At 51.1% G+C, this 21,049-nt stretch overlaps 1 protein-coding gene across 3 annotated transcripts in view; it reads left to right on the top strand.

Annotated features, from left to right (window-relative positions):
• The window catches only part of Slc8a2 (solute carrier family 8 member A2), a 33,449-nt gene extending 13,054 nt beyond the window's left edge, over window positions 1-20,395 (top strand). Inside the window, exons 4-11 of one of the 3 annotated variants that reach the window (XR_004386959.1) lie at window positions 951-1,373; window positions 6,027-6,130; window positions 6,260-6,277; window positions 8,253-8,377; window positions 8,664-8,763; window positions 12,288-12,566; window positions 13,889-14,939; window positions 20,121-20,142. Coding sequence is in view for 2 of the 3 variants with exons in the window: in XM_032894407.1 (XP_032750298.1) it covers window positions 951-1,373; window positions 6,027-6,130; window positions 6,260-6,277; window positions 8,253-8,377; window positions 8,664-8,763; window positions 12,288-12,566; window positions 13,889-14,265 (1,426 nt within the window). In the remaining variant the exon portion in view is untranslated. Of the gene's footprint in view, window positions 1-950; window positions 1,374-6,026; window positions 6,131-6,259; window positions 6,278-8,252; window positions 8,378-8,663; window positions 8,764-12,287; window positions 12,567-13,888; window positions 15,130-20,120 lie in introns of those variants that run through there. The other 2 variants (XM_032894409.1, XM_032894407.1) reach the window with 2 other exon arrangements.
• The last annotated feature ends 654 nt before the right edge of the window (window positions 20,396-21,049 follow it).

Here is a 21,049-nt window from a genome sequence, read left to right as displayed (position 1 = left end):
CACCACTATGCTCAGGTTTTTGTCTTATTTTTCTTTAATTTTTAGGTTTCATTTTTAAAGTTTTTTGTTGTTGTTGTTTTATTTTATGTGTATGAGTGTTTTCTCTACATGTATGTCTGCACACCAGTGTATGCTTGGCACCCACAGAAGCCAGAAGAGGGTACCAGGACCCTAATACTAGAGTAATAAATGGTTTTGAGCATGTGTGTGTGTGTGTGTGTGTGTGTGTTCCTTTGGAAGAGCAGCCAGTACCCTTAGCCACTGATCCAGCCCCTAGATTACATTTATTTGTGTGTGTGTGTGTATGTATATATATGTATATATATATACATATATATATATGCCTAATGTATGCATGCACGAAGATCAGGGGGACAACTTATGGCTGAAGTCAACACCTTCCTTCTACCTTGAGAATCTCAGGAATCAAGCTCAGGTCATCAACATTGGCGGCAATCACTTTTACCCATTGGGCCATCTTACCCATCCCTGATCTGTCTGTCTGTCTATCTCTCCATCTATCTATCTATCCATCCATCTATCCATCCATCTATCTATCTATCTATCTATCTATCTATCAATCAATCATCAGAACGACAAGGTCTATTCCAAAGTCCCTAAATCCCCGCTATTCAACCCAACACTGCCCACAGCCACTACAGATAACAAATACAGAATCTAGAAGCTAAGGGGCTTTGCACCAAACTCCCACTTCAGCAGATACTAAAGGGAACCTGAGGACATTAAGGCCTGTCCTTGGGACTGGAGAGATGACTTAAAGGTTAAGAGCACTGGCTGCTCTCCCAAAAGACCTGGATTGGAGTCCCGACACCCTTGAAGGGAGGCACACAACTCTGTACCTCCAGCATTGGGGGATCTCCCGGTCTTGGCAGGCACTGTACACACATATGCACATAATAGGGACAGCCCCCTCTGGTTCTCGTCTGCAGCGAGGGCACGCTGGTGTTCAAGCCCGGGGAGACGCAGAAGGAGCTGCGCATCGGCATCATCGACGACGACATCTTCGAGGAGGACGAGCACTTCTTCGTGAGGCTGCTGAACCTGCGTGTGGGCGATGCTCAGGGCATGTTCGAGCCCGACGGCGGTGGGCGGCCCAAGGGGCGGCTGGTGGCGCCACTGCTGGCCACCGTCACCATTCTGGACGACGACCACGCGGGCATCTTCTCCTTCCAGGACCGCCTGCTGCATGTGAGCGAGTGCATGGGCACCGTGGATGTGCGTGTGGTGCGCAGCTCTGGCGCACGTGGCACCGTACGCCTTCCCTACCGCACAGTGGACGGCACGGCTCGTGGTGGTGGTGTGCACTACGAGGATGCTTGTGGAGAGCTGGAGTTCGGCGATGACGAGACCATGTAAGCACGCGTGGAAGAGAGGTAGAGCCTGAGGAAGGGCTGGGTGGGCCTAAGGAACAACCCTAGCTGAGAGTGGGTGGGATGAGATCAGGGTCAAGCTGACCTGAAGAACAGCCCTAAACCTGGCAGGCAGTGGTGGCGCATGCCATTAATCCCAGCACTCAGGAGGCAGATGCAGGCCGATTTCGGAGAGCCTGGTCTACAAAGCAAGTTCCAGGACAGCCTTGGCTACAAAGGGAAACCCTGTCCCCGCTCCAAAAAACAAACAAACAAACAAAAAAGAATAACCCTAGCAGGCGATGGGGTGGGGCCAGGGTGAGAGGGGTCACTAAAGAATGGCTTGGCTGGGAGTGGGTAGAGCCTGAAAAAATGATTTGGCTGGGGATGGGGCAGGGCAGAGTGTGGGAAATAGTCTTTGCTGGAGATGGGCAAGGCCAGAAGAGTGGGGCCTGGGAAATGGCCTTGGCTGAAGGAGGGGACAGAGCTAAGGTAGGCTGGATCTAAGAAATGACCCTGCTTGAATAAAAGATGGGGATGTGGCTGGGTGTGTCGCCAGAGTAGGCAGGTCCTGTGAAATAGACTTAACTAAGAGGTTGCGAGAGGCTGTAGAGACAGGGTGGGGCCTTGGGAGTTCTCAGGGCAGGGCAGCTAGGGGCGAGGGGGAAGGAGGAAGTGTGCAGAGAAAGAGAACCTGACTAGGCTAAGCAAGGGATGGAGTCCAAGCTCAGGAGAGCCTACGTTGTCTGAAGAGTTTGAAGAGAGAATAGGACCTTGACAGTGAGAGGGACCATGCAGAGACAAAGTTTGACCAGGCCAAAGGGCGCGGCTTAAGAAAGGATCATGGTCAGTCTGTGGATGAGAGGAGATGGGGGTGGGGTGTGGTGGGGGCGAGGTGGGGGGGTGGAGCTTTAGGAAGGAGAAGGACTTGAATGGGGCCAAACTGGAAAATGGAATTTGATTCGGAAGAAGGGGGAGGAAGCTGACAATGGGCAGGGCCTGGGTGGATTTTGGTTGGAAGGGTCAGTTTGGGATGTGGAAGCAAGGAGGGGGTCTCAGGTGGAGGAGGGTCTTTAGAAAGGGGCATTTGTAAGTGGCTGGCCCACTGAGCCAATCTGGAATGCTTGACTTAGTAGAAGTCGTGGTCGAGTGTGGGTGAGGCTTAATGTGTGGTAAAGTCTCAGAGGTGAGACTTGTGAGATCCCGGAGGACCTGGGAAACAGTGAGAGACCCAGGGAGCTGGGAAGAGGAACTGGTCTTGGGAGACATGGGGCATGGATTCCTGAAGACTAGGAGGTGCCTGGACTCACATGTAGCCCTGTAGATGCGCAGATGGACAGGGCATTGCAAACCCTGTGCCCTAGGTTCGGAGTCTCTGGAGAGCCTCCCCTCAACTCCCCTGCGCCTGCCCGGTGCAATAGCGCCGCTCCTCCGCTCCCGCCGCCCCCGCAGCGGCTGGCTTCCTCCTCTTGCCACCCACGCGCTCCCTCCAGCCGTGGGGCCTCTGCCTTGCCATCAGCCGGCTGGTGATGGCTTTCCTTCCTTGCATCTCTGACCTCTCAGGCTATTCTTCTCTGGAATCTTGGCTCTGTCCTGGGTCTTCCTTTCTGCCTCGGGTTATGCTTTAATCAGAAACCCTGAGCCACTCTCCACTTTTCTCTCTTTGGGACGAGCAGGTGGCGGCTGCTTGGAGTGGAGCCCTATCATCATCCCTAGCCAAACTCTCTAGAGACAAAGGTTGTGGCAGAGTTGTCTTTTTTATGGTTCTTGTCCTTCTGGTCGTCTAACCTCCTTCCTTCTTGCTGCTGCAATTCCATGGGCCTCTCCTCCCCCTCGCGCGGCTTCCCCAGCCTGGGACACCCTCTTTCCTCCCCCACCTCCCGCCTCCTCCCAAGCTTCCAGCTGTGGCTTCAGGAGACAAGAGAACAGGAGGCTAATTAGCGTTTAGGGAAACACATCCTTCCTCTGACGGGCAGGCGCTAATTAGAAGAGCTTTGAAGCAACCAGGCTGGAGTGGAGGCCTGGGCAGGATCAACACAGAGACTGGAGGAATCAGAGACAATGGAGATAGCCAAAGACAGAACAGAGAGAGGCAAAGAGAAGGAAGCAAAGGAGAGAAACGAGAGCAGAAAATAGGAAAAGATTCAGACCCAGAGAACTGGGGCCGTGGAGAAACGGGAAATGAGAAGGTAGAGAGTCGGGACTCTTAGTGGGTGAGGGGTAGAATGGAATTTTCAGAAATTTGGGAGAAAGGCTTTTTTCCTAAGCTCTCAGGTCAGTCCACCCCTTGTGTAGCTCGAGTCTCTCGCTGTCCTGTCAGTTGGCATTCTCCTGGGCTGCCTGTCAGAGCACTGATTGGCGTACCTGTCACCAAGATTAGCTACCGTGTTAGCGGTTTGTGGGCTGTCTAAGAGAGTGCATGACAAAGTGTATGCCACTATGTCAGTGTGTCACTGTGTCTGTTCGTGAATTTGATGAGCCCGGTGTGTCTTGGAAGACGCTCCTCATCAGGACCCCCAGTCCCAGATGTGGTGTTTCAGCACCGCGGACAGCGCCAACCCCACTCCAGAGGCCAGTCCTCACAGTATCCTGAAACTCAATTGAACATGGTCTTGGTTGCCTGGAGACTGGAGACTGGAGGGTAACCATGAGTTGAAAGGCCAGCCTTGCCTACAGTGTGAATACTTGCTTAACAGACAGAACTGGAGACATAACCCTGGTGGTAGAGTGTTTAGCACGCCTGAAGCCTTGGTGTCCATTCCCGGTGCCATGACATCAGTGGCGCATGGTAGCCCACTTCTTTAATCCCAGCATGTGGGAGGTGAAGATGGGAGGATCAGGTGTTCAAGTTCATCCTTCTCTATGCATGGTGAGTGTGGACTACAGCTTGCCTGTGGAGACAAGAGGACAACTTTGGAGAGTCCCTCTTCTCTTTCAACCTTTTACACGAGCTCTATGGATCAAATTTAGGTCAACAAGCTTTCAAGGCAAGTGCCTTTACTCACTGAATCGTATTGCTAAGCCTTCGCATAGAGTTTGAGGCCAATCTGAACTACATGGGACCCTGTTTCAAGTAAATAATTTTAAACCCAAAGTGTGGAGGTGGGTGCCTGTCCTTACATGACCATGTCTCTGTGTGCTGTGTAAGTTCTCCTGCTGAGATGTGTTGATCGAATTATTGCCTGATTAGAAGTCTTCTGCCTGACTGTGTTAACTTTATTTCATTTGGAAGCCCCTGAGAGACAAAGACAACAAGGAAAGAACACAGACAAAGGAAGGCAGAGAGAGGAAAGAGGCAAAAGCAGGGAGATACAGAGACACAGAGAAAGGCAAGGAGATGATGGTGGTCAGAGAGGCTGACATGCAAAGAGAGACACGTGGTGTGGAGAGTGTACACAGTCAGCCAGTGGTATAAAGAGAGGAATCTAAGCCCGAAGTGATTGCATATGCCGGACACCCCAGATTTTAGAAGTTGAGGCGGGGGTAGTAATTTTCAAGGCAGTTTGGACTATCTAGTGAGTTCCAGACCAGCCTAGGCTAAATAGTAACACACTGTCTTACAGAAACAAAAAGTAATTAAATAACAAAAGAGCAAGGTCCGTGGAGGAACATTAAAAGGGTCTCACAGGGTGACAGTGTCTGTCTCAGGCTGTGCTGGGGGTGTCTCTCAAACGAACAGGCATCTGTTCCCTGAGATCATGCGCTGCAGGGGGATGGCTGTGCATGTGGGCGGGTGACTGGTGGAGCTTCCTCTATTGGTGACTGCGTGGGTGGGGTGTTTGTGTGGCTGGGATCTGGGGCCAGGCCTTATGGGGCTGGCTACATACACTGTTCCTCTAGCCAAGAGTTGCTGGCACCCAATCTGTGAACATTCCTTGGTGTGGGGCTTGGAGATTGCAAGGAGGGGTAGGAGGTGTGTGGGTTCAGTGCCTTAAGGGGACAGGTAACATTGGACTATTCCCTGCCTCACCCTGGTTACCATGGGAACAGAGATGCTGGAAAAAAACTGGGCACATTAGACTGATCTTCCAAATGTGGTCAGGATGGAGGGTGGGAAGCTGCAGGTATTTTGTACTGATAGACTTAGATATTGTTTCCTTTTCTCCTTCCTTCTTTCCTTTCTCTCTGTAACTCAGGCTAAACTTGGTCTTATGGTAACCCCCTTGCCTCAGCCTCTCAAGTAGTTGGGATTTCAAACCCAGTGGGATTTTTATGTGTACGTGTGTGTGTATACACATGTGTGTGTGCTCATACATGTGGAGGGCAGGGGGCAATCTCACATGTCATCCTCGGAGACCCCGTACACTTCTTTTGAAACAGATACCATTGGTCTCGAGCTCACCAATTAGACTAGGCTGGCTGGCCTGTGTCCAACCCCCAGACACGACAACCTGCTGAGATGGGGATCAAACTCGGGTCCCCATGCTTTCGTGACGAGCTCTTTATTAACTGAGCCTTCAGCCCAGCTCCTTCCAGGACCCAGCTTCATTCACACATGTTGTCTCTTTGGGGTTAGGGTTGTTTCTAACAAATGGGGACAAAATCGTGACTCTAAAGGAATGACTCTTTAAACCAACTGGGGGCCAGTGGCATTGTCCTGAGGTGACTCTGTCGGAGAAACATGCTCTTCTTCTGCCCGTGCCTCCCCCACCCCAGGAAGACTCTTCAGGTCAAGATAGTGGACGACGAAGAGTATGAGAAGAAGGACAACTTCTTCATCGAGCTGGGCCAGCCCCAGTGGCTTAAGCGGGGCATCTCAGGTGAGGGGTGAAGAGGTGGCTATGGGAAGAAGCAGGGGGTCCAGGGTTGGGGGCCCCGGGGGACTCGTGAGCCTGAGCTTTGAGGAGAAGCGACTCTCTCATTGTGTCCCTGTCTCTGTCTCTCCCCAGCTCTGCTACTCAACCAAGGTGAGTGAAGGGACCTCCGGGTGTGGAGGGAGGAGCCACTGGAGCCGCAGGGTTGGGTTGGGGGCAGGTCAGAGGTGAGAGGTAGATTTGGAATGGGCAGAGATTGGAGCCAGCTGGGACTGGGATGGCGGTTGTGGCATTCAAGACAGCAAGTTTAGTCACAGACTGGGGAAACTGAGTTGTAAAATCAGATCTGAGCTTGTGGCGTGTGCTACTCAGGTTTAGCACTGGTTGGAACGGTCATCGGGTAGGTTTGGAGTAAAAGATCCATCTTCCCGCTGGGTCAAGACGAGAATTGAAGTAGAGGCTGTGGTTCAGGATTCAGAGGGGGTTAAATTAGAACTGGAGTCACCGTTTATGCTAAAACTGAGGTGGGACCGATGGTTCAGCTGTTAAAAGCACTGGCTGCTCTTCCAGAGGACTCAGGTTCAGTTCCAGCACCCACCCCGAGCTGCTTACAGCCACATGTAACTCCAGCTCTAGGGTATCTACCATACCCTTCTGGGCTCCTCACACACACACACACACAGTACATATACATGCATGCATGTGTGTGTGTGTGTGTGTGTGTGTGTGTTTTGTACAGAGACAGAGAGAGAGACACACACACACACACACACACAGAGACACAGAGAGAGAGAGAGAGAGAGACACACACACACACACACACACACACACACACACACATGCACACTAAAAATTTTAAATGGAAGTTGGAATTTGAAGATTTTGAATTAGAAGTGGGGTCAGGAAGGCTGAGACCCTCTCAATCAGTATGAGATTGCCCAGGGTGTGAAAAGCCCTTGGTCTCATCCCAGCACTGTAGTAACACAGGCCTGTGATCCCTGCACTGGGGAGATGAGAACAATAGAATCAGAAGCTCAAGGTCATCCTCAGCTACACAGTGAGTTTGAGTCTAGCCTGGACTATCAGAAAAAAAGGGGGAAAAAAGACAGACCTGGTAGCTAGCACTTGGGAGGGAGGTAGAGGCAGAGGCAGATAGATCTCTGTGAGTTGGAAGCCAGCCTGGTCTAAATAGTTTGAGGTCAGCCAGAGATACAGAGAAGCCCTGTCTCAAAACAGCCACTGCACCAAGGGGCCCCCCGGGGGAATTGATGCCAAGTTGGCTGTGCGGAGTTGAAGTAGGAGCCCGTAGCTTGCATATAGTGACAGTTTAGAGCAGGATCTGCACTGGAGCGAACAGTCAGGACTAGCCTGAGACTAAGATGTATTGAGAAGTCCTGGAAGCTGCTGTAACAAAAGGCCTAACAATGCCTGTTTGTTACAAAAAGAAAGCAAATGATTGCTACAGTACTTTATTGGTTACTTAGTCAAAGTTTCTGAGGCTTCCTTTGTGGCAGGTAGTTTCCTTTTCTTGTGTGGCCTTTCCATACTGTGCCTTCCCTTGCTGTTCGAAGTTATCTCTACTGCCTGCAGGCAACTGGGCAAGAAAATTTCCAGAACCACAAGGGAGATCCTGGAGGATCACCACTCCATCACTTCTCCCCCTAATTCTGTTGGCTTTAATCCAGTCACATGACAGTACCCAGTTACAAGGAATACTGGGAGATGTAGTTCATCTATTTGCTCTCAGATTTGGGTGAACTGGTAGCTGTCTGCCCTGTGGCCAAGTTTTGTTGCTACTGATATCCAGGAGTGGAACTAGAAGTGAAGCCTAGGGCCAGATGCAGGGTTCATGACATTAGAGTGGCATTTGGGACTATATGAGGTCGGTACTATTACTATACCCATTAATGTACAAAATATGAAGCAGACAGGCTAATAATACACTGCCTAAGGTCAGGCAACCTCCACCATTTGAACCCAGAGTACACATCTAGAATTTCATGGGCTGAGGAAGCAGGTGGTTAGAGGGACTGGATGAGTTCACCAGTGTCCCAGACAGAAGAGATAGTATTACTGACCCTGTTAGGCATAGCTCCTGGGCATCTAACCTCCATCCCTCATGCTGCAGGGGATGGAGACAGGAAGCTGACTGCAGAGGAGGAGGAGGCCCAGAGGATAGCAGAGATGGGCAAGCCAGTTCTTGGGGAGAACTGTCGCCTCGAGGTCATCATCGAGGAGTCTTATGACTTTAAGGTGACTTTCCCCTTTCCTGAAGCCTGTCCCGAGCTATGTTGGGTGGGTAGGTGCAGGAATGAGACTCAGGAAAGCAATGCAAATCCCAAAGTTGAGGACCACAGTGGGGTCCCAGGGTAGTCTCCGGGGCCAGCTTCAGCACTGTGGAATGCATATGATTCCCTTCCTGGACAGGGCGTGTGAGACCCCTTGAATGTGGTTTTGATTTCCAGCCCTAAAGCCCCCCATCACAGCACCCTGGGATGCTTGTGGGAAGTAATTCCTCCTTTCATCCTCTCTTTCCCAGAATACGGTGGATAAACTCATAAAGAAAACAAACCTGGCCTTGGTGATTGGGACCCACTCATGGAGGGAGCAGTTTTTAGAGGCAGTTACAGTGAGCGCAGGTAAGTTAAGGGGGCAGGGTGAGAGCCAAGGGAGGTGTTGGAGAGACAGAGACACAGAGGTACACACAAAGGTACACGGAGTGGGGTTGGTGAAGAAGGCAGATGGGGAGCGGTTGATGGGCAGAGAACGGCATCCCATCCCTCTGCGGAGAGCCAGAAAGGGAAAGACAGATGGAAACGGAAAGGAGAAAGTTGACACTGTGCAGTGGTCTCAGCTGCCGGGAGACTGAGCTTCACTTTCCACCCAAGGTAGGTGTGGGGGACCAGCCTGGACTTTACCCTAGTAGCGTCAAGAAGTTAGAGGTTAGATGGACGAAATGGCAGCAGGTCTACACACCCTCCACCCCCAGGCAGCCTTGGGCTCCTCAGTTGCTATGGACACAATCACCAGGGCACCTCTTTCCCACCTGCTGTGGTCCTCGCCCTTCTTAGTTCTCCCGCGGATCTACGGCGCCCTCATGTGGCCAGAAGTACAATGGCAGCTGAATCCACAGACTCTTGGACATTTACACCGGCCCTTTGTGACACAGATGGGCAAACTGAGGCTCAGATAGAGGAAAGGACTGCCCAAAATCTCTCAAACAGTTTATAATGAGCTCCGCAGCTTCAATTCAGGACTCCCTCCCATACATAGTATTGAATTTCCTTCTGGGAGGCCTCAACTGGAGAGGCTAATGTGTAAGGAATTATGGTTAAAGAATGTTGGGCAGAGATGGCTCGGCAGGTAAAGGCGACTGCTGCCAAGCCTGATAATCAGAGTTCAATTCCTGAGACTCATGCAGTAGGAGAGAACCGACTCCTGCAATTTTTTCCTTTGATCTACACACACACACACACACACACACACACACACAGACACACACACGCACACACACACACACCCCACAAATAAATAAATGTAAAAAATAAAAAAGAAATTGTTGAGTGCAGTTCAAAGTTAAGGCTGTGGAGATACGAGGCCAGCCTAGAGATGCCCATAGGTTGGTACAAACCTCCAAAGCCACAATTTTCAATGTATCTGAGGGAGACGCTGCTTGTGTGGGAGACAAGATGAAGAAATGGCTGAGATCACTGGCCCTGGCCCTGTGGAGTTCACAGCACTCTGTGACAGACAGACAGACATGTCACAAAACAGTGACAACCCTGGGGATGACAGACATAGGAGGAGAGACCCCCAAGAGCCCACACGAAGCTTCTGACCCAGTCTGGAAGTAAGGGAAGGCTTCTAGGAAAGGGACACCATGCCAACGCCTAGACTGGGGACAATTGTGTGCAACAAGGAGGGGGAAACAAACATGGCCGTCCTTGGTAAAGGGAGCACCAAAGACAGAAGTATGGGTGTTCAGAGGGAGCACCAAGGATGGAAGTCTGATGTTTGCAGACGGTGATTAACTTGGGGTATGAGAAAGGGGTTGGCCATGAGGCTAGAGAGCAGTGAGCCTGGGTGCTAGGGCAGCAGTGAATCATAGCAGAATCTGGAGCGGAGCAAGGAAAGCCTAAGAGAGGCCATCTATGGCGTCTGCACTGGCCTCAGCTGTCTCAGTACAGTTCAGGTACGACGAGTCTGTCTGTCCGTCTGTCTATTGAGACAAAATCTCATTATGTAGCTTTGGCTAGCTTAGAACTCTCCATGTAGACCAGGATAGCCTCAAACTCACAGATATCCTCCTGCCTCTGCCTCCCAAGTACTGAGACTAAACACATGCCCAGAGTGCCTGGACCTGGCTCCTCTTTCGCCTTCTCATCCTAAGCTTTTGCCCTCATCATTGCAGAATAGTCCCTGTGCCTCCAAGTGTCCCCAGTCCTAGAGGGAACAAAAGAGAAATCAGGGGAGCCAGAAAGGATGGGGTGGGCCTGCTGAGTTTTCCGTTTTCGTTCCTGATGCCCTGATGTGGTTGAAGCTAAAAGTTTGGTCTTGCAGAGCTAAGAAACCACAAAATCCACTTGGATAAGTACAAAGTCAAAGTTTTTATTTCTTTGGCAAGCCAGCGGTTAAGCAAGTTAGGAAAGAGAGCAGGCGGGATGTTGTGACTGGAGTCCTACCTTGGGGGCAGGGTTGGCTCCTCCTCCACCACTGCAAGGGTTCTCCTGTTTCTTAGAGAGAAAACTTGGGGATTTGTAATCTCAAATCCTGGCTTCAGGGTTTGACAGCTGGCTTAGCCTTGTCTTGCCTTCCTGCCTGCTGCCTGCTGCCTGCTGGCCCCTGGCCACCTTCCTTACCAGTAACCTTCCAGCTATAATATTTGGCACCCGGGAGCCTGCTCTGTTTCACATTCACCACCTCCTGCTTCTCAGCTCAGGATGAGGGTTCCAGATACTTCTAGGCTTTCTAATCACACAAATGTCTGGGTTCTAAAAGCCAATCTGGTCACCTTAAAGGACAGAATGGGACTCTTTACAAAGCTCAGAAGATAAATGCATGCAGGGTGCCTATACCGAGGAAGCTAGAGCATTTTAGAACCCCTCCCTTTGTCTTATTGCCAGAGAAGTAGAGAGTGAACCACCATTGCAAGGGATTATGGGAAAGTATGTATTTTAGCATTGCTAGAAGCAAGGGGGATTCTGGGAGGGTGCATATTTTTATCTGAGGACGTGGCTGTTGCTAACCTCAAGGGATTCTGGGAGTTAGCTAATTTTAGCTGGGTGTTTGTCTCTGTCTTGCTCCTGGAGACTCTGGGAAAGCCAGTTGCATTAAACCAACTGTGGAATCTTAGTGTGCATTTGGTCGATGATGCTCGGGATGGTACCCAGACCCTTTCACATGCTAGGCAGACAGTCTGCCTCTGAGCCAGAGTCCCAGGCCGCTGCAGTGACTCTTAGAGTGAATATTTCTAGCTCTACAGATGGCTGTCGGTAGTTGTGAGGAGTTTTGAGGAAATGACTATTTTTACCTCAAGACATGGTGGTCATCTCTAGCAGCCACTAGAGATGCTGAGACACTGAGTGCTCTTAGAAAGGGATTTATGGCCTCCTCTAGCTTTGAGGTGTTCTGGGAAAATAAATGGATTTATCTATGCCCAACACTCTTTTGGCTGCAAGGGATGCTGGGGAAGTAAGTACATTAACCTGGACCCAAAACTCCCTTAGCTGCAAGGGATTCTAGAAAGTGTGTGTTTACCTGATTCCAACACTCCCTTAGCTGCAAGGAATTCTGGGAAAGTAAGTATATTTACTTTTCTCCAACATTCTCAGCTGCAAGAGATTCTGGGATACTGAATTAACTTAAGCTCAATATTTATTCTCTTAGCCACAAATCTGAGAAGGCAAAAATAAGCTTCTCTCAGCCCAGTATTCTTAGGTGGTAGGATTTTGGGAAATTACATTTACCTGGGCACAACACTCTCTTAGCTGCAAGGGATCCTAAGAAAATAAATATATTCATCTCAGACCAACATTCTCTTAGCTGCAAGGCATGCTGGGAAAGCAGTTCATGTGGAACTGTCTGGAAGCCTAACACAGTGGAGCAGTATGAGCAAGGAAGTCTGAGGCATGGTGTGTGCCCCAGCTGGGTCATGTGCCCACAGGGGACGAGGAGGAGGATGAGGATGGGTCTCGTGAGGAGCGGCTGCCATCCTGCTTTGACTACGTGATGCACTTCCTGACGGTGTTCTGGAAAGTTCTGTTTGCCTGCGTTCCACCCACGGAGTACTGCCATGGCTGGGCCTGCTTTGGTGTCTGCATCCTGGTCATTGGTCTGCTCACTGCCCTCATCGGAGACCTGGCCTCACACTTTGGGTGCACCGTGGGCCTCAAGGACTCAGTCAACGCCGTGGTCTTCGTGGCTCTGGGCACCTCCATCCCTGGTAACGCCCCGAGCGGCAGCTCTGCAGAAATATACAACAGGACCAGGGAGGGGCCCTGTGGGTACAGTATGCTGACTGACCCCACCCCAGAGCGATCAGGGAAGGGGTCACAGGGGACTAACGTGGCAGGAAATGGTAAAAAGCAGTCGCAGACTCCATAGGAAGGGGAACCCCCCCCCCAACGGGGGTTGGGAATGGGTTCAGTGTTCCTGGAAAACCCTCACAAAACCCACTGTGTTGGTGGGGTGCTCCATGGAGACAGGCCCTCCCCAGACGATTTCACTGCCCCTTGTGGTAGACGGTGGGAACCCTCTCCGAGGTGCATGTACATAGATCCGAGGGCAGCTTGAGGGCGTTCTTTTTCCACTGTGTGGGGTTTGGGGATCAGACTCAGGTCATCTTGCTTTGAGGCAAGTGCTTTTACCTCCTGAGCCGTCTTGCCAGCTCAAGGCCCAGCCTTTTACATGAGCACTGGGATCCAAACTCGCATCCTTGTGCTATATTTACACCCAGGGAGCCGTCTCACCTTCGGTTTTGTTTTGTTTTGCTTTGTTTTGTTGTAGTGGGCCTTAGGTAGTCCAGGCTAGTCTAGAACTCACTAAGTAGAAGAGCCTGGCCTCGAACTCCTAATCATCTTGCCTCCAAATGTTTGGATTATAGGCGTATACCACCACACCTTTTTTTTTTTTTTTTTTTTTTTTTTTTTTGAGATCTGGGTCTCAATTTGTAGTCTTGGTTGCCCTGGAATTGACTGTGTAGCCCCCAGGCTGACCCTAAACTCGTGGTGATCCTCTTTCTTCAGCCTTCCAAGTGCTAGGAGTGCAGGTATGGATAACACCCTGGCTAAATCAACTCAGATGAGAATAGAGACCAGAGAATACGGGTGAACGTGCCCCAGAAACGGGGCAGTGTCTTGTGTCCTGTACGGAGGCTGTGACTATGATCGTCTGAACCCCAGCAAACCTCTTGAGAAGGATAGCACATTAGGGACAAAACGGACTCTGTCCCTTCATCAATAAGGAGAGCACTTGTGGGGACAGACAGCTATTTCCAGAGGGGGGTGTGATGGGAAGAGGACTGAGCAGCAGCAGCCCCTCCAAATTTAAAAAGTGGTCCCCTATAGAAGATCACAATGCCAGCTTCACAGAAAGCAAGCCTTACGCCATTGAGAATAGGCAATAGAGCTTATTGGTTGCACAAAAGTCCCAAAGAGGTGTCCCCAGACGGTGGAGTTTCCTGCATGCAGACCGATCCCAAAGGAAGTAGGCAGTGGTCTGGGGGCGTCATGCAGCCTCTCTCACCCCTGTGTCTTGTCCCTGTAGACACGTTTGCCAGCAAGGTGGCCGCGCTGCAGGACCAGTGCGCCGACGCGTCCATCGGTAACGTGACCGGCTCCAACGCGGTGAACGTGTTCCTGGGCCTGGGTGTGGCCTGGTCGGTGGCCGCAGTGTACTGGGCGGTGCAGGGTCGCCCCTTCGAGGTGCGTACAGGCACGCTGGCCTTCTCGGTCACACTGTTCACCGTCTTCGCCTTCGTGGGCATCGCAGTGCTCTTGTACCGGCGCCGGCCACACATCGGCGGCGAGCTGGGCGGCCCGCGGGGACCCAAGCTAGCCACCACCGCTCTCTTCCTGGGCCTCTGGTTCCTCTACATTCTCTTCGCCAGCCTGGAGGCTTATTGCCACATCCGGGGCTTCTAGAGCCCCAGCCGCTGCCCTGAGGGTGGGGACTTGTTGGCACTTGCTCTTGGACCCACCCCTGTCTCCCTACCCAGACTCAACCTGGGTTCTTCCTAGGCTCCTCCTCATCAGCCTTCTTCCTGGGATCAGCCTCCCTTTCCCCCTGGAATCCCATCCCTTGCCCTCCCTTCTCAGCGGCACCCCCTTCAGCCCAATCTTTGTGAGTTACACCTGAGCCCTCTGGCCAGACACCCAGCCACCAGATACTACTTCTCTGTCTCCCTGGACACCTAGCCTGATTCTGTCTTCTCATGTCCCCTCCCTCAAGTCACGAACCTCCACCTGTGTCCCCAGGTCTTAGAACATCTCCCTAGGTACCTCAAAGGGAGGCTGTGCCATCCCAGGACGCAACCCATCACCGCCCTTACCCACCCCACCCCCCACCCTCAGGGAGCTCTCTTGATGTCCCCAGGGGAAGGAATAAGGGGTGTGTACCGGGGTGGGGGAAGGGCACGCACCTTCCCTGATTTATCCACTCAGAGGCTTGGAGAGGGAGGAGGGACGTTTGGAGTTTCTGTCCCCCAGGCTCGACCAGAGGAGGCACATTTTGAACCCACCACTTCTGACATTCCAGCGCCCTACTCGCCCTCCACTACCTCTGAGAGCCTAGCCACACCTTGGAGGGAGGGGCCTGTGTATGTATATAGTGTGTTTGGGGAGGGGGGACACGGGAGGGTGCATGTCTTGGGGGAAGGGGTGTTGACAGACTTTCCCTTCTGAGAGGGCAGCACGACTCACTCAGCCTTGAGAACCGGCTTAGTGGATGAGACTGAGAATCAAAGGGAGTCCAGTTGACCTCCCCTGATAATATTCTAGAAGGGTTAACGAAAATACTCTAGTCTAGATGGTTTATTTTGCCCTCAGTGCCAGCCAATCTGGGCAGGACCCTCGAAGAGGAGACCGAGGGTCCCAGAGGACCAATGCTACAAGCCAGCAAATGCTGCCACATCTCTGCCTGTTGGGGGGCGGGGGTGGAGGGGAGGGTGGGCGGGGGCTGGGGGGCATTTTTAACTTTGTGGGCCATACATCCGTTGGTAGGCCACCTGCATTTTCTTACTGTTAATGTCTCCTGCCCAAAACGACATCCTTGGGGAACGGGGAGTGCTGCTCACTCCTCGCAACCTTAGGTGACGCCACCACCCTCATAGCCTTCTGCTTTCCCTAAGTTATTATTATTATTTTTGCATTTTCTCATCCAGTTGTGCATTGGACCCATTACCCACTGCCCTCCTCACCCCTGGCTCATCAGCAACACTCGATGTCCCTTCTCTGTGATTTCTGTAAAAATTGCCATAAAACTTTGAAATTCTGCCTGAACAGTCCTCCCGTGGGAAGTCGGGGTGTCGGAGGAAAGGGGTGATAGCAGCTCTGACATCTAGACAACAGGAAACAGACCAGGCAGCCTGTGCTTTAGAGTTGGCCAGACGGCAGGACACCGGCATGCGCTAACCACACTCAATGGTTACCAGAGCGCCCACCAACCACGACCCTGTCTAAAAGCCATAGGCTTCTGGTACCACACCCTACCCATTAGCCAAGAGCATCTGCTAGTTACACCCCTGCCCATCAGTCATCAACCATGAGCCTCCACTAGCCACTCTCCTGCCTAGTAGCCACAGGTTTCTAGTACCACGCCCCACACATCAGCCAAGAGCCTAGCCTGAGTGCCACGCCCCCTCGCTAGCTTCTGGCCACGCCCACTCACCAGCCACAAATGGTTGACAGTTTCCTAAATAAAACAGGTCACTTTCTCAGAATCATGCATGGAACAGGAGGGCTGGTGTGTGTGTGTGTGTGTGTGTGTGTGTGTGTTCATGAGCGTGGAATGAGTACAACCAAAGTTAATGTGTACAGACCTGTGAGGCAGTGGCTTTTTCAGAGTGGGACAAAGGATGAACAGGAACGGAAGACATGCTTCCTGCATGGAGTGGGGAGCAGAGAGACGTTCAGGGGACCAAGTGTAAGAGCCATTAATAGCCACACTAAGGACGCTTAGTATTTAAGAGTAAAGGGCTGCTTTGGAAGAAATTTTTTAAGATATATTTATTTATTTTATGTATGTGAGTACACTGTAGCTTCAGACACACCAGAAGAGGGCATCAGGCATCATTAAAGATGGTTGTGAACCACCATGTGGTTGCTGGGATTTGAACTCAGGACCTCTGGAAGAGCAGTCAGCGCTCTTAACCACTGAGCCATCTCTCCAGTCCCTGGAAGAAATTTAAAAGGAGCAGGCCAGCAGTTGATGTCAGCTGGTTTATATAATTTTTTGTTTTGTGTGTATGTGTACATGAGTGTATATGTATGTTCATCGTGTGTGTGTGTGTGTGTGTGTGTGTGTGTGTATGTCTATGTCTGTGTATGTGTGGTGCCTGACAAGGTCAGAAGGGGCTTTGTATACCCAGAACAGGCAATCGTGGGCCACACAGTGGATACTGGGAACTGTATCCTTCCGGGTCAATGTTCTTAATCTCTAAGCCAGCTCTCCAGTTCCTGATTTATATTTTCAAGTATTCCTCGTAGACGACTGTGATATCATCAACTTCCTGGGATATTAGAGGTTGGAAATTAGGGACTCGGGCAGTAGAAGAGGGGTGGAGGCTGGACCGGGTGTTGGAAATCAGGTAACAGATAATGGGTCAAGCCAGTGGGAAGGCACAGGAAGACCTATCAGCTGGAAGGAGATGGCGGTTGAGGGGGATTTAGGGAAAGGACCTTGGAGTCACCTGGGTAGGGATAGGAAAGGTGTGCATGCCACAGGACTAGATGAAGAGGGAGCAGCTGCCCTTCCTGGACACAAGATGAGCAGAGGCTGCTGTGATCCAACCGCTGCTGTGCTGAGTTGGGTGACACAGGCACTCGGAGTGCCCGAGGGCAGCACTAAAGAACAAGTGAGCACCCTAACCTTACCCTCCATCTCCTGTAGTCACAGGCTGAGCCCAACAGGAAGCCACAGGTCAAAGCCAGTGCCTGTCAGTCTAGAATGAAGAGGGCACGAGAGCAGATGGGGGGGTGTGGAATGTCAAATGCAGAAGAAATGGGGGCAGGGAGAGGTCTAGGGCCACAGAAAAGGAAACTGACTGCCGAGAAGGGGATTTGGGACTTGTCAGCAAGCCAGGGCTGGCACAAGCTGCCCAGGGAGTAACAGAAACAGTTCCTGGGGTATCCCCAACACGGATGAGGGCGATGAAGGCAGAGGAGACACCAGAAGAGTAGAGGGGAACCCGGGTGGCAATCAAGAGTCCAAGACGCCATGCTCATGGGGCAAAGTCTGGCATGAAAGATTGAATGGAGGGCTCAAGTACACTTTAGGATAAAACCATTAGTACACACCGGCAATCCCAGAACGCTGAAGGCAGAAGCAGGAGGACTGAGTTTGAGGCCAGCCTGAGCTACACAGTGAGTGAGACCTTACCTTAAAGTCACCATGGGCTGTGACTGCATCTCAGGTGGAGAGGGCTGGGTTCATATGCACGAAGCCCTGGGTTCAATCCCCAAGACCACATACAACCAGTCATTGTGGCGTGAGCTTGTCGTCTTAGGGTTTCATTGCTGTGAGGAGAGCCGTGACCAAGGCAATTCTTACAAAGAAAAAGTATTTAATTGGGGCTGGCTTACAGTGTCAGAGGTCCCGTCCATTATCATCATGGTAGTAGGCATGGCATCGTGCAGGCAGACAGTGTGTTGGAGGAGCTGAGAGTTCTACATATTGATCCACAGGCAGCAGGAGGAGACTGGATTTGTTTCACACTAGGTGTAGCTTGAGTATTTAAGATCACAAAGCTGGGGGTTGGGGATTTAGCTCAGTGGTAGAGCGCTTGCCTAGGAAGCACAAGGCCCTGGGTTCGGTCCCCAGCTCCGAAAAGAAAAAAAAGAACCAAAAAAAAAAGAGTTATAAAAGATCACAAAGCTGGGTCTCCACAGTAACCCACTTTCTCTAAAAGGCCACACCTCCTTCTATAAGGCCACACCTCCTTCTATAAGGCCACACCTCCTTCTATAAGGCCACACCTCCTTCTATAAGGCCACACCTCCTAATAGTGCTACTCCCTATGAGCCAAGCATTCAAACACTTGAGCCTATGAGGGCCATATCTATTCAAACCACCACACTTGTAATCCCAGCGCTAGGGAGGTGGAGGCAGGAAAGTAAGGAGAGCCTTCCAACCTGGGCCACATGAGAATCAGTCTCTGTCTCTGTCTGTCTGTCTGTCTGTCTTCTCTCTCTCTCTCTCTCTCTCTCTCTCTCTCTCTCTCACACACACACACACACACACACACACACACACACACACACACACACACACACACACGGTTTCTCTGTATATCCCTCACTGTCCTGGAACTCACTCTGGAGACCAGGCTGGCCTCACACTTAGAGATCCTCCTGCCTCTGCCTCCCGATTGCTGGGATTGAAGGCATGTGCCGTTGCTAGGGCAGTGAGAAGCTTTTGGTAAGAAAAGAAAACATCTGAGCTTGGACCTTGCTGGGAGAAACGGTGATGTCTGAGTCACGGAAGAAAACATGGGGTTTTAATCAGCCCAATGTGGAGTGAGTAGAGCTGGGAAACTGAGTCAAGGTGCAAAGACCACATTTAGAAAATCTGGAGAGGGAAAAGAGGAGTGGGAGGTGGCCAGGGCTAGGGGTGACCTGTGCCAGAATGCCCCCCCTGCAGTTTCCTTAAATCCACCAGCAGCCTCTTCACAGACGAGGAAACTGAGGCTGGGCGGTGCAGCAGCTTACCCAAGGCCTCACGGTGAGGAAAGGCAGAGATGATGCAGAGGAACAAGGATCCACTCCATGTTAGCAAGGATAAATGAGGACATTGGAAATGTGCCAGGGACAGGGCGGGTGATGTCCATCGAGGCCTGTAGGAGGGTGAGGAGTAGCAGGTTAGCTTGGGTCTGAAGGAAAGAGCTTGGAATGTAGCTCAATGGTAGAGCGTCTGCCTAGAGTCCCCCAGTGAGGGGCTGGGATGTTGCTCAAAGGCAGAGAGTTTTCCTAGTATGTAAAATGCTTCATCCCTAGCACCCCAAAACACAGCCGACCTTCGACATCCCAGTCTGTCTGGGAGGCAATGTCTCTGCTGTCAAGTTCTGAGGCTTCTTCATCTCACAGATGGATCCCATTGGGGGCCCCTTCTGCAAGGTGCACGTTTGGAATGTAGGACCTCATTGGGATCCAAGTCATGTGATAAACACACGGAGGCCGGGAGAGTGAATCTCAGGAGTTCTCTGGAAAGAACGCTCCCCTCGGGTATTCTGAGTGTACACAAAAGGCAGATGGACACTGGACAACAAGAAGCTACGTGCTTTCGATTCCAGATGAGACACAGATCCGAAAACCCAGATGAGAAACTTTTCAAACGGTTTCTGTTTCCCATAAACCTTCCAGCTTAAATTCAGACATTCTTCAAAGTCTGATGCCATATTAAACCATGATGTTAGCTGGGTTATACTCCCAGGGACTTTGGGGGAGGGGAGAGAATCTGTTTCCAAGATTCCAGAAGCTTCCATTTCGACCTCCTCTGACTCCAGCCTCTTGACCAGTTCACGGAGTGACCCTCTCTTAACTAAATGGCCCCTGGTGATGGCATGTCCGCTCCACCTGGATAGTTAATGCTCTTTTCCCCTTGTCCCCAAAATTTTAAATTGGAGACATCTACAGATTCTTCTGGGGTCACATTTAGGGACATTCTCAGGTTCTGAGGACCGTAGAGTGGACATCTGGGGGGGCTGTTATTCAGCCTGCCACTGTCTCCACTGTGACTTAATGGAATGCATCTAAGGACCCTCTCTCCTGCTGTGCTCCTGCAGACATCAACCAAGCCACACACCCCCGCTGTCCTGTACTGTTTCCTGGGATCAAACGAGCTCATGGAGGAACAGGGCAACTCCTGAGACTAATGTGAGGGGCTGGAGAGAAGGCCCAGCCATTAAGAGCATGCACTGCTCTTAAAGAGAACCCAGCACAGGAGTCACAATGTCAGAAAGCTCACAAGCACCTATAATTCCAGCTCCAGGGGACCTGCCCTTCCTCTTCCGGCCTCACAGGCACCTGCACTCTGGTACACACACACACACACACACACACACACACACACACACACACACACACACACACTTTAAAATACAATACAATAAAATAAAAAACTTGTTTTTTCTTTCAAGCCATGGTTTCTCTGTGTAGCCCTGGCTGTCCCAGAACTTAGTCTGTAGACCAGGCTAGCCTCAAACTCACAGAGATCTGTCTCCCTCTGCCTCTCTAGTGCTGGGATTAAAGGTGAGCACCACTGTCACTCAACAATAAAACTTTTTATATAAGAATTTAGGGGCTAGAGGGATGGCTCATTGGTTAATAACATTTGTTGCCCTTGCAGCGGACTCAGGTTTGGTTCCCAAAACCGGCATAGTAGCTCACAGCAATCTATAGTTCCTGTTCCAGGGGGTCTAGTTCCCTCCCCTGACCGTGGACACCAAATTTGCACACAGTGCACATGCATACAGGCAAAACACTTATAAAATTGAAAACAAATCTTTTCTTTTTTTTACTGAAGCTCACAGCTGCCTGTGACTTTTTTTTTTTTTTTTTTTTTTAAGATTTATTTATTTTATGTATGTGAGTACAGTCATTTTCTTCAGACACCAGAAGAGGCATCGGATCCCATTACAGATGGTTGTGAGCCACCATGTGGTTGCTGGGAATTGAACTCAGGACCTCTGGAAGAGCAGTCCAGTGCTCTTAA

Source organism: Rattus rattus, chromosome 2 (genome assembly GCF_011064425.1).
Source record: "Rattus rattus isolate New Zealand chromosome 2, Rrattus_CSIRO_v1, whole genome shotgun sequence".
Lineage (NCBI taxonomy): Eukaryota > Metazoa > Chordata > Mammalia > Rodentia > Muridae > Rattus > Rattus rattus.
The sequence above is the reverse complement of the archived record's forward strand: the minus strand, read 5'-3'. Positions and strand labels throughout refer to the sequence as shown.